The 14,660-nt window shown below is 33.6% G+C and overlaps 1 protein-coding gene across 2 annotated transcripts in view; it reads right to left on the bottom strand.

Moving 5' to 3' along the window:
- The window catches only part of NDP1 (Tetratricopeptide repeat (TPR)-like superfamily protein), a 187,824-nt gene that overhangs the window by 104,207 nt on the left and 68,957 nt on the right, over positions 1–14,660 (bottom strand). For both annotated transcript variants that reach the window (XM_089798385.1, XM_089798384.1), the window contains exon 3: positions 10,795–10,868. In XM_089798385.1, the coding sequence (XP_089654511.1) occupies positions 10,795–10,868 (74 nt within the window). The remainder of the gene's footprint in view (positions 1–10,794; positions 10,869–14,660) is intronic.

Consider the following 14,660-nt stretch of genomic DNA (forward strand, 5'->3'; position numbering starts at 1 on the left):
CTGCGTATCTCTTTGGGATCTATCAAAGTTGGTTATCATCAACTTCAAATTTAGACTGACCATCATATTGTCAATGGAGAGTAGATATATATGCTTTGTACTCTACGTGAGGTGGAGACTGAGACTCACTTCATTTTTCATTGCACTATATATTATGAGATCAGAGGGAGATTTTTCTATCTGTTCCGGGAGTGCTTCTCTCTCTATGATTTTTTCAGCTACTATGATCATCGTTGTCTTGCACTTTATCTTCGACAGGCCACTATGCTCCGTGATAGCACAATCCAATCACTGCTTCCGCACCGGCACTCGTCTACTCAACTCATTACTGCCTTCTTCACACCATTATCTCCTTTGCATGGTGTGAAAAGGCCTTCGAGCTCCACTAGATCTACCAGACATTCTAGATGCGTCAGATCCCGTACTGGTTATTTGCACCAACAACACTCCTCTGAGAGTGGCTAGAGATAGAGCAGGGGCCTCTACTCATCGGAAAGCATATCATTTAGTGACTAATTTCTTTTCGCCTAGAAAGGACTCCTAGTCTCTCTCTTGGCCTCATCTCTGTCTCTTTGTTTGCTTTCTCTTCTTGTTTGTATTTATTTTCGGACACCTTTGTGTGCTCTTGCTGCTATCAACCTCATTGTTGTAATCCTTCAATCCCATAGACCTTTTGTTGGTGTTTTGTTGGACATTAATATCATTATCTTATCTTATCTATGTTTCCATGTTCTCTCTCTATTCTATATGGAAGCTTTCTCTTTCTCTCTTCAGAATATTTCTATTTCTCTCTTTGTTCGTTATAGAAACATTTTTGTGTATACTTGTATATATAGATCACTTATGATCTTTGTTTCACATTAATTATTTTACCATAATAGATGACAAGGCAAGGAGGAAAATCAAGCTAGGAGAAATATCTAAGTAAAACGTAAGGAACAAAAATTTCCCTTCAGCTATTTGTAGTCTTTTACTCCAAGTATTTATCTTTGCATGAAAAAACAATGGTATGCAGAAATGGGAGTTGATAAATTTCATCAGCAAATGCTTTTGCTCGTAAGGCAGTCTGCTTTAGGATACTAATCTAAGTTACTATTTATTAAAAAAATATAAGACAATACGAATAGTGCAAAGATAAACATAAAATAATTGAACTAAAAAAAGCAAATGTTTTATCTTTTGTAAATTTAAAACAATTGCGTATTGTTCATTATTTATTCTAAACAAAAAAATGTTAGAAAAGATTAACATAAAATAATTTAAATAGAGAAAATATTATATATTTTCAAAACTTAAAATAGCTCCATATTGTCCAGTGTTCATTTAAAACAAAAGGTGTTTAACAATTTTATAATTTATAAACATAATACTTTTTAGAATAATTAATTTGAATTTAAATAACATTAATTTAACCTTCATTGAGCCCTACTATTAACCTTTGTTGAAGTATAGCATCAGTAAAAGTGATATACTCATTACATTGAGTATTTGTATTCATGATTTATATGAACATTGTTTTATGTCTCATATTATTGATAAGTGTGTGTGTGTGTAGACGTCTATGTATTCATAAATTACTTAACTAATTGGGCTCTTATGATTAGAAGAGACTATTGTGTTATGAAGTTCTTGAATGTAATTGTTTCATCACCACATGTCTCTATAGGACATGACTTTGTTGTGGCCTCTGTCGGATTGATTTTATCAGAGCTACCCCATTGATGACAAATTATTTTTAAGATAAGTATCTTATATATATTATATATATTATATATGTAATATAATATATATTATAAATATTAAGCATTATATATCTTATATATATTATATATGTAATATAATATATATCATATATATTATGCATTATATATTATTATATAATAATATGATAATATTATATTATATTACATATATGGTTAATGTGTGTGTGTGTGTGTGTGTGTGTGTGTGTGTGTCTTTAAAGGTGAGTTATATATATAGTTATTTATTAACTAAATGGTGATTAATTATAGAGACATGTCTCCTCCTCTCATTTTTATATGAGATCCAAATCTATATTTGGAAATCATCAATTGTTAGATAAGGTGAAAAACTAATCTCCCAAGAACACCTGCATGCATAAACCTGTCACATGGATGAAGCAAAGAACAGAGGCAAGGAAAAATCATTGAGGCCAAAAACCCAGATCCATCTTATGGACATGCAAAGAGCAATATCTCATATAATCCAATAAGTGAATGAATAAAATACAAAGAGGTGAATCCTTATAAAGGAATCACGAAACCCGAAAAGGGAAACTAAATCCTAAAAAAGCTAGGGTTGCACAATATAATTAATAAAATATTAATTATATGCACCTACAAGATAGCTTAAGCAAACTAGAGTAATAGGCAACTTAATTAATTAAATCAAAGTGATTTAATTAATAAGTTAGAACAAATAATTACTCTAACACCCCCCCTTAAGCGAAGCTTGGGAGGAAGCTAACCTAGCACAGCTATGAAAGAAGAATTGGGTCCCGGCAACAAGGCCTGATCAGGTACCCAATCACAACAAAATCTCTATAAAGAGGAGAAATAGAGAAAACCACATGGGAAAAACCCTACTCCAAAAAGAGATAGCAAAGAATGTTCCAGAAGAAGGAACAAAGAGATCAGAAGAGAATCATTGAAGCATGAAGAACCGCAAAACTCTGTCAAAATGTTGATCTGTAGAACCTCCATGGAAATATAAGGCACGAACCATCAACCAAAGGAACCTCCATGGAAATAGAAGGCACGAACCATCAACCAAAGAAGCATAGAACAGCAATATAACCTCCCCTTAAGGCAGGTAAGGTGACAGGCAGCTGAAAAGATGGGCCAAAAATCTCCTACAGCACAGGAGCCAAACATATCGAGAGTGAGGTACAAACACCAATAAAGGCACGTGTCATCGACACTGCATGAGAAAATAGAGAAAGAGGGCCTATAAGCGGCAAACAACTATCCCCCCCCATGGCACTTTATAAAAATAGTGCGAGTACAACGAATCACAATGATGAAAAGGATCCCGAAACGCAAGAGTGGCACTTTATCTCAGTGCGTTGCATAAAGATGCTTACAATGAATATCAACAATGATCAGAAAAAACATAAGGCTGAAACAACAGAAGGTAGAGCCCAAAACAAAGCAACTGAAGCAACAAAATCGATCTCCGAACCTAAAACAATCAGGATATCCACCAGAATGCTAAAACGCAAAAGACTGAATAGGATGTGCCTGGAACAGAATCTGGAACAACAACCAGCATCACTGGAAAGAGCACAGAAAGAGCTTTCCAGCGATATAAAGAAATCCAAAATCGGAGATCGGAAGCTCAAGATACGCCTCCCGGAGTGCAAAACAGAACATCCGGCTTTGACTGCCAAAACAGGCAACCAAACTGTATCAAAACCCAAAAACACCTGTACCAACATCTCCGTCTCGAAACCAACTTTCCGGTGCATTTTTTGGATCGAAAAAATACGTCTGTATGCTCAAGTTACGGAGAAAAAACCTCCAGGGCCTCCGGATGCAAGAAAAAATTATTTTTTTTAATAAAAAAAATAATAAAAAAAACAAAAAAGGGCCGCCACCCCTGCACCACCGGCGGAGCGGCGGCTAGGTGGCGAAAGGGCAGAGAGCAGCCACTGGGCGGGGCCGCGACGGGAACCGCCGGCGAAGCCGCTGCGGGCCGCCGGCGGAGCCGCTGAGGGCTGCTAGCGGACCGCCAGCGGTGACTGCAACGTTGACTGCTAGCAGCTTAAAACAGCCGCAAAAACAATTTTTTTTGATTTTCGCCTTGAACTACGTGCAGAGGCCGTACGGCCCTGTACGGCAAAAAAAATTTGCGTCCCAAACCAACGTTGTCCAAAATGGACAAGTTTTATATGGATTTTGACTATCTCAGGCCTTTCGGACACAACCGTGAGGTCCGTTTGAGCCCAAGGCGAGCAGAAACAAACCCTTTCTCAAAAAACCACATAAAAATTCTGAAACCCTTGAAAAACGCCTGCTTCTGAAACACTTCAATAAAACACGAACAAGGAGCAGCAAGATTGCTCTGATACCATGTTAGATTAGGTGAAAAACTAATCTCCCAAGAACACCTACATGCATATACCTGTCACATGGATGAAGCAAAGAACAGAGGCAAGGGAAAATCATGGAGGCCAAAAACCCAGATCCATCTTATGGACATGCAAAGAGCAATATCTCATATAATCCAATAAGTGAATGAATAAAATACAAAGAGGTGAATCCTTATAAAGGAATCACGAAACCCGAAAAGGGAAACTAAATCCTAAAAAAGCTAGGGTTGCACAATATAATTAATAAAATATTAATTATATGCACCTACAAGATAGCTTAAGCAAACTAGAGTAATAAGCAACTTAATTAATTAAATCAAAGTGATTTAATTAATAAGTTAGAACAAATAATTACTCTAACATCAATCACATCGGCAATGTTAGTAAATTTGTAGAAAACGATCCAAATTACTTAACATGGTATTAGAGCAGGCTGTGAATGTAAGAAAAAGAAAGAAAGATAGATAGACTAAATCACAGGAAATGCAATCAAGTTCAAAGACCAACCCAGTTTGTAGAGGTGTAACCGTGTCTATTTTATGTCCGACGTTGTGAGTGTAAATGCCAAACTCCACTCTTAGTTCCAGCATCCGCAATGCCCTGCATGAGTAGGCAGTTTTTTTTGGCAGGGTACATCCTGGATCTATTTAGAACTACCACATGAAAATGCATCAGAGAAGGTCATCCTCCCACATCTGTGGGACTGCAGAAATAAACTAGAATTCATTTCCAAAACTTTGAAATTGCTGGTGCTTGCAATATCAAAACAAATTCTTATTAGAGGCCTGATCAGAATCTTGGAAGTCTTGTGTAAGCATGCAATTTCAAATTTAGTTAGAGCGAAGACTACAATCATGTATTTGTAAAGTGGGTGTGAATAATCTTGTCGTACCCGATACCTTGCCACGAAATGGTATGAGGAAATAAAGATATTTATTACTTTACAAAGATCAAATTTATGGCGTGGGTTTAATAAGTCATATTTGGAACTTGTCAAAATGACAAAAGCAAAACTATCCATACTATTAGAATTTGTGGAATTTACATAACACTTCTACCACTGAAGTCACATCACTATGACTGGATTGTTTTCTTATTCGAATAAATAGTTTGACTACCACACCAGTTCATCAGATATGGAGGAATATAGGGAACCCAGACCATTATAGGCAGGAATCATAGCAAAGACTGAAAAATATATATATATATATATATATATATATAGAAATTGCATAGTCCAGGGACATTGAATGGAGACCAACAAGTTTCATTGAGTTAGGCATCGAACATTCTCTTATTATAATTCCACAGAGTATTGTATCCCTCAAGCTGAGCAGCAACCATTCAAGACTGGAACGCACAAATACAATGACATACATCAGAAATGGTGCTAAGGAAATCTCCACTTCAAGATGATCAACGCAGCAATTAATCTTATTACCGTCCACTGATTGGATCCTTGACATGCCAATAATTATTGACAGATACTCAGAATAGGATAGAGGAGGAAATTCAGTGGCGACAACAATAAAATTTCAGGAATTGCATCTCAATAAATTTGGGGCCTGTAGAATGTCCAACTCCAACGTCGTGCTAAGAAATACTATTGGGAGCATGCAATGGAGGCAATCGCATAGAGACACTGATATAGAGACCCACGAGAGAACAATTTAAGGATCTGCACTCACTGTGAAGACACACATAGGGACTGGAGGTAGTTGGAAAGGCAGATTTAATACAATTGAAATGATTATCATGAGAGTTTGAAGATGTTGTAAGTAGCAATCAATTTCCACCAAATAAACAGTCACGATAAGTGATGGGATTTATCAATGGACTCGGTATCTATTATGTGCAGTATATATTGCAGTATACTCCGGGTTTGATATGGATATTTTCATTGGTATAAATTTAGAACAGCGACTTCTACAAACAGTGATCAGATATAGCAATGAGCAGCACACACAGAAATAATCAGGAATGTGTGATCTACACCTGTGTGGAAGAGGAAAAAGTCTGAGAAGACTCCACCAATAACACACCAAAATATTAAGAGGGTGACTTTGATTGGAATGACCTATCCAGTGTGCCGACGTGGATTACACACGGACAAAAGTCCAAACCAAACGGACAACTTTGTTAACTTGAATGACAATCAAGGGGGATCCTTATTGTTCAATAGCAGAAATGAATCCGAGGCAGAAAATTAAGTATATTCCTGGACTCGTATTACATGCCTGTCACCTCTACTAAAGGGTTGGTGTGGATGGCGTGGAAACTAAATCAAATACATATGGATGGGCCCATGCTTAAGGTATGTAATAGAAACCAAGAGAAACATTAGAGCCCTAAATCTGCTGAAGGTGCATTCAATCGTTGTGAACATGTAAGGTGATATGTAATTAAAAGATGATAAAAGGTACAAATACTAACTTTTATGGATGTAGTACGATGATATGAGTATTTTTGGTCAAACAAATTTATAAGGGATTGACTATATTACATGTTTGAGTTTCAATGCAAGTTCCCTTGCGATATAGACAAGTTATCAAGGAAAAGGAAGAGAGTAAATAAAGTAAAATGAATTAAGAAACAATTAAAGAGTTATCGACGATAAAATATTCAAGTTAAATTTATTATTGGGTGATATTTTAGTATTTACCTTAAATCTAACTTATAATTGCATGATAAGAAAAGAAGAAAAGTGAATCCATGTCAATATAAAGATGATAATCACATTGAACTCAAGATAAGGAAAGAAGTATTTTCAAATTATTATATTTTGCAAACTACCGTATTTTTTTTTTTAGTATCTCTTGTCATATTTCTATTTGTACTATAAGAGCTATTTTCCTTGATCTTTTCCTCTAAGAATGTTACTACAGGAGGAGGGAGATTAAGAGGGAGACTGACATGTTATTAGAGGCAACCTTGAAAGAGAGGATGTGTGATTCAGTCAATCTTTTAAAAAAATCATATTGATTCAAAGGGAGTAAACCATGTTGTGATGGAATCTTCGATGATCAATAAATTGTAACAGTCAAGAGGACTGTAATTCATGCAACTATGTGATCCTAATGGGCTTCAATTGAACCATCTACGGTAAATGATAAACAATGTTCTATTCTCACTCGAACCATCTTTAAAGGGAAGATGTTCCATTCATGTAGAGATAAGTATTTGTTGTCTTTGAGTATTACATTGATCTACTCATTGTATTCTCTCTTATTTGTAATTTCTATACATACTATAAAGATTATTTGCCTTGGTCTTTTCCTTTATGATTGAGGATGTTCTAACAGGAAAAGAAAGTTGGTACTTTACACATGTTATCAAATATTGTGCAAACTCAATCTAATACTAGTAGCTCCAAAGACCTTGATAATCAAGATGGATAAAACGAGGCTCTTGAAGGAAACATCCTTGATGATTGAGATTATGAGATTCTTCTACATTAAGAGGGAGTATGACACTTCTTCTAAGGCAACATAGGAGCTTAGAAGACTGATAATCAGAGGGAGTCTAGAAATACGTGTGGGTGAATGCATGATGTGATGGGCCTACTCCTACACATATCATGAGGGAATGATTAGTTCGATAGGCATCCTTGGGTAAGAGATATTATTAAGACGTAACTAGAAGACCTGACTTCCCAGGATCGATGTTCAGAGGGAGAAATTTTGAGATGCAATCCTTTGTGAATGATATCTTCTCTTTGAAGAGAAGTTCTAAGAGAAATTCTTTATAATGTGTTGTCCTCTATGAGAGAGAAGTATGAGGTGAAAACACTTTCTACCACCCTCTGACTGGGTTCATGGTGGTTACTATTTCACATATGATATGTAATGAAAGGTGACGATCTTTCATCGACATATATAAACAAAAGGTAACCATTATAAGATGACGATCTTATTAATGGTAGACCTATTATCATGGTTCTTTGGGCTAGATTTTGCCAGACACCATGATAACGAACAGACAAAAGGTAATCTTTGTAAGATGACGCTCTTGCAAATGGTAGGCCTGTTATCATGAAATTTCTAGATATTGTTTCGGACAATTAGAGATCATTGATAACAAATGCATTATGATTTCTCTAGATATTCTTTCGGACAATTATGCATTATGATTACTCTAGATATTGTTTCGGACAATCAGAGATCATAATATATGTTATGATAGTGTTTATAACATTGTGATTATAGTTATTTGACAAGTCACTATTTTAGAGTGTTAAAGTCAAATAATATGTTGTGTATAGATATCTTCGATACTGATATCTCATAAAAATGTTTTTTGTCACTTATCCCTTGCTAAGAGGGAGTGTTTAAGTATAGCATCAATCAAAGTGATATACTCATTACATTGAGTATTTGTATTCATGGTTTATATGAACATTGTTTTATGTCTCATATTATTGATAAGTGTATATATATATATAGACATCTATGTATTCATAAATTATTTAACTAATTGGGCTCTTATGATCAAAAGAGACTATTGTGTTATGAAGTTCTTGAATGTAATTGTTTCACCAGCACATGTCTCTACGAGACATGACTTTCTTGTAGCGAGACATGACTTTCTTGTAGCCTTTGTCGGATTGATTTTATCAGAGCTACCTCATTGATGATAAATTATCCTTAAGATAAGCATCTTATATATGTAATATAATACATATTATATATATTATGCATTATGTATCTTATATATATATATATAATATGTAATATAATATATATCATATATATTATGCATTATATATTATTATATAATAATATTATATTATATTACATATATGGTTAATATATTAATATTATATATATGTTTAAAGGCGAGTTATACATATAGTTATTTATTAACTAAATGGTGATTAACTATAGAGACATGTCTCTTCATGTCTCTTGAAGAGACATGTCTCCTCTTATATTTATATGACATCCAAATCTGCATTTGGAAATCATCAATCACAACAGCAATGTTAGTAAATTTGCAGAAAACGATCCAAATTACTTAACAACCTTACTCTAAGCTTTAGATTATAATGGAAACCTTAATTCTAACTAACCCTAACACTACTATTAAGCTAACTAACTATTATATCTAATTACTATTTATTATTTTATAATTTAATATGTAACAAAAATATTTAAGTGTAATATTATGTTATATTCCAAATAATTTCTTTAACCTTAATAATGTTAAAATTTGTTATATTTTTTGTCAATGATGTGTTTTTAAACATATGTTGATATAGCAATTCAACATGGAACGAAGATATTGCTATGCCTAATAGTTTAAATATTATCCAAGTGTTTGTGATGAAACATTGAAATACAATATACATTAATTGTGAAAATTAAAAAACTTATCTTAATTTAACTTATCACTTCCAATGTGAAATATCTTAAATAAATAATTTGAATTTTCTAAGACTTCAAAAAACTTTTGTTAATTACAATAATAATAAATAAAAGAAATACTAATTATAAAAAAATGAAATATTAAATTAATATAATAAAACAAATACTAACCATAAAAAAATATAAAAATCATTTATAATTTTTAATTTAAATTTAATATTTTTTTTTATTTCACTAATCTTCTTGGCAACAATTTGACCTAGTCTTGAGGTTTGAGTTCAAATTCTTTGTACCTTGCATGTGTTTAATGTATTTGTTAATAAAACATTATTTCATGTATACTTATGTCTGTTGAGCTCATTATCCTTGAGGGTTCATTGGCAGAGCATTTACAAGTGGTCCTCAACATGTACAATATGAAATATATAGGCAATATGTGTTGGTTGATAATGCCAACTGTCAGTAGCTGTCGATTAGCGAACTGCCAAGATCATGGACTTAATTACATTCATTTTACTTTGTTTTATTTTATTACTTCCCAACTACATCCATGTTCCCACTCATTTGATCTAACGGAAATTACACGAGATCAATTTATGCTACTACTTTGAATAATGAATAGACTGTGTTTGCATTCTAAGGAGTGTTTACAGGGTTGGGGTCAAGGGTTACAGTCCTGACAATGGATTGAAGGGAGACTATCTATAGTTGGCACTTTTCTGGCGTAAGGTGTCAACCATTCGGAGAGCATTCAACCTTTTGGTTGAGAGATGAGTGACAGTAGAGTGGTCACTTTTGCAAAACAAAATCCAGAGCCTTTAGGATGCCAACCGCCTCTTAGTATTAGAGTCAATGACAAAAAGGGAGTGGAGGAACTTCCTCACTTAACCAACTGGACAGAAGCCAACTGCCAGCCTTGAGTGTTGGGATTAAGGATTAGCAGGGCCTTTAAGCACTTGAGATAGTAAACTACCTCCTGAATACATGAACAGTTTTTCCTGTGTATGAAGGAAAGCATTTAACAATATTTTCTAATCATGCCATTTCTTTTTTCGTAAAATAACAAATCAACAAAATCAGAATTCTAAACTGAACTTTTTTCAGAGAAGAAGAAACATCATATCAAAAGAGCCTTTTATAGAAATCGACAAATCCACAATAGTAGAACAATAAAAAAGCATAAGGGATCCAGTCATCTGATTGAATAAGTTAATTTAAGTTTCACTTGTGTAAATCCTATATTTTTGAGAAAATAAAGATATCTATTTGCATTTAAATACATGTCAAATAGTTGCTTCCTCATTTCTAAGGATGGCTTACCTCTAACTTCTAAGGATGAAAGGCTCATCTTGGAAACATCATCAAGTCTTTCAATGGCACCACTGATATCTCCTCTGTATTCACCATCCTTATGTTAGATATTAAAGGTATGCAAATTACAAGTATTTTTAGACATTGTTGCAAAAGTCACGATGAATTTTAAATTATCTATTGTTTTCAATTAAGAATTAGTTTGTAATTGGAAGGAAGCAAAATGAAAAATATGAAAACAAATCATAAGCAGTGACAGAACAAGTTGTTACTGACAGTACACCTAGATTGGTGTTTCAGTGATGTTAACTCATTTTCTCACAATATGAAATAGCAGACATTAGATCTATATGACCTGCATCTAATGTCTGCTATTATTCCACAGTACATCAGATCTAATTCGCTTTCATCACAGAAATTACCTCTGTTGCTTACTTTATTGGGATTTTGCCAGAAGCAGATGTACTATCTAAACTTTATGCTCCAATATAAACACAAATCCAACTTGTTTTCCTCATATAAGTTCAATTTTCTTAAATGCAAACATTCATAAACACAAATAATTAGGCATATTATTTGATTTCATACATTTCAACTCAATTTATTGCAAGCATAATGCACAACAGAACAGGAGTACTGTAGACAAAATGTGAAACAAAAGTTAAAAACAATAAACACATTAAACCCAAAAGTATCTAATGCATTGACAGATATAAACAGATCCAATGTACCTCTGTGCATATGACATTGGAGATATACTCACATGACAACTACAAATTGCAGCTCCTCTATCTCTATCACCTTTGATCCAAAAGGGTGAAGAGCAGTAGATGTTATCTTAATTCCCTCTCAAGTTTTAGGTAGGATTCAGGAATGAACAGTGCACATGTCCGATCATGGTGGAAAGAGGTTCCCTAATGATCTGAGGCTGCACATGCGATTCCTCTGTGTTCCTTTACGAAAATTTCTAGAAGAAAATGAAACATGGATGGTGGCCAAAAAAAGGTTTTAAGAATTGCCTGTAATTCACTATTCAAATGAAGATAAAATAGGGTTTCTTATATTGTTTAAACATGTAAAATATATGGTCCGCTGAAGAAATAGAGCAAGTCAAAAGGCAAGGGAGATAAATAAACTTCTACATAAAAACTTGGAAGACTTCTTGCTCAAAAATACTAAGATAATATTCACTAAAATCTGGAAGTCTGTGCATATGATAAACAATCAAGTTCTTCAAAAGAAAGAACCTTTGTCCAGCAATTGCTACCATACCAAACTCTGAATTATCTACAAAAATCAAATTTGAAAATCATTAAAGTGCAAACTGACAAAAAAGTTCAAGAACACTGATACAAAAATACTAAGATAATATTCACTAAAATTTGGAAGTGTGTGTATATGATAAACAATCAAGTTCTTCAAAAGAAAGAACCTCTGTCCAGCAATTGCTACCATACCAAACTCTGAATTATCTACAAAAATCAAATTTGAAAATCATTAAAGTGCAAACTGACAAAAAAGTTCAAGAACACTGATACCGACAACAAATATCTCTAAATCCCGTGAGACTTTATTATAAGATCAATAAATTCCAGTTTCTATAACCTAGACTTCAACAAAATGTCAAAACAGGATTAATAGAGTAAATTTATTAATGTTATCTGTTGTAGAAAATAGTTCAACAATGAAATAAAATTTGCTAAGTATCTCATTTTTCAAGTCAGTAAGTAGTTTGTAAATTGAATAGCTTGAGTATGTAATGTCCCCATTTTCAGTCACTTCATTATTGTAGTTGCTTACAGCTTTCTCCATGACCATCAGCCTTGTCTGAGAGTATGTGTGATATTGGCAATGAGCTCAATTAGTCTAGGGAACTATTTTGCCACCTTTCAAAGTGAATTCCAGCTTTTAGTGGGATCTTTAAGATTCTTGGAGAGAGCGTCCATTTATGGTAAGTCGCCCAGTCAGAGACAGTTTTCATTATTCCTCATTGGTATCACCCCAGTGCTGTTAGATTTTGAACACAAAAAATTTGAAATTGTTTGTAACTCGATTGTATCATTGACTTCAACTTATTTATTTTATAAGGTTGTTATATTTAATTAATATAATTACAAAGCACCTTACTGTTATGGCAAAGAGTGGAAGAGGTGTAAGAGAGGAAAGCTGACAAATGGAGAAAAGAGGAAGCGGTGTGCTGGCTATGAGGAGAGTAGTCATCTCACACGTGTGAGCACCAAATAAAATATTTGGTTACATGTTAATTTGGAAGAGTGGAAAGAATGGGAAAGTGTCTAGTGTGTGTCACATGTCATATACGTCTCAAAGGGCAGAAGTAGAAATTAGAGGAAATGGTAACATGTGAAAGAAGGTGAAATAAAAATTAGAAGAATGTTAATGAAGTTACTTATTGGGTTTACAAAGGCTCCTTCACAAAAGGACCCACAGTAAACCTAAGCAACCAATAAGTACCCAAGCCATACCCAAAACTGTATCCGTACGCAAATCATACACGTACCAGGACCGAGGCTTTACCAGTAATACATGGTAACATAATTAAAAGTGAAATTGAAAAAGTATTGCAAAAAGTTTGGTGGGAAAAGTATACAAGGAAGTTCAAAGATCTCATTTGCATTATGCAAATTATTTCTATTTGTTTGGTGAAACCTTTTTGGTTATGTGGCATTGAACTCAGTTCATCTCAGGCTTGGAGAAGAAAAGCCACCGTGGTAAAAGATACTCCCTGGTAAATATTACGAGATTAACTCAAAGTCACAGCTTGTGCAAGAAAAGGTTTGCAACAAAATTCACTTCATAATCTACATAGATATTGTTTGTGTTTCGAAAGTTGTTGATTAGATGTCATGCTTAACTTGAAAGAAAGTATGAAGCAGATTTGTCCCAAATTTCATATTTGACAGACTATGGTTCTTGAAATAACTTAGATCGTTTCTGCAGATGTACTTTTCATTGCCATTGTAATTGATGATTTCCAAACACAGATTTGGATCTCATATACGTATAATATGAGAGGAGGAGACATGTCTCTTCAAGAGACATGAAGAGACATGTCTTTATAGTTAATCACCATTTAGTTTATAAATAATTATATGCATAACTCATCTTATATATATAATATTAATATATTAACCATATATGTAATATAATATTATATTATTATATTATTGTGCAATAATATATAATACATATGATATTACATATATCATATATATATATTATATATATGAGATATATAATGCATAATATATAATATACATTATATTACATATATAATATATATTATATGCATAAGAATCACCAATAACAATTTATCTAAAAAACATAAACACAGATTAGTATATCAAATAATCAATGTTTTACTTCTACTAACGCTAAAACATTAACACTCCCTCTTTAGCAAGGGAGAAGTAAAACATCATTAGATGAGAATCAGAATCATTATGTAATCAACACAATGTATATTAAAATCTCTTAGCAACATAACGCATTTACTATGATCTCTACTTGCACTTAAGCAATGCCTAGAGATGTCCATGACATATTTGCAGTTCATGATCTCTACTTGCACTTAAGCAATGTCTAGAGATGTTCATGACACACTCATGATCTCTACTTGCACTTAAGCAATGTCTAGAGATGTTCATGATACACATATGATCTCTACTTGCATTTAAGCAATGTCTAGAGATGTCCATGACACACTACAGTTCATGACCTCTACTTGCACTTAAGCAATGTCTAGAGATGTTCATGACACACTCATGATCTCTACTTGCACTTAAGCAATGTCTAGAGATGCCCATAACACACTCGTGATCTCTACTTGCACTTAAGCAATGTCTAGAGATGCCCAT

Source organism: Cupressus sempervirens, chromosome 8 (assembly GCF_028749045.1).
Source record: "Cupressus sempervirens isolate cs-2001-9-10 chromosome 8, ASM2874904v1, whole genome shotgun sequence".
In the NCBI taxonomy this organism is placed as follows: Eukaryota; Viridiplantae; Streptophyta; class Pinopsida; order Cupressales; family Cupressaceae; genus Cupressus; species Cupressus sempervirens.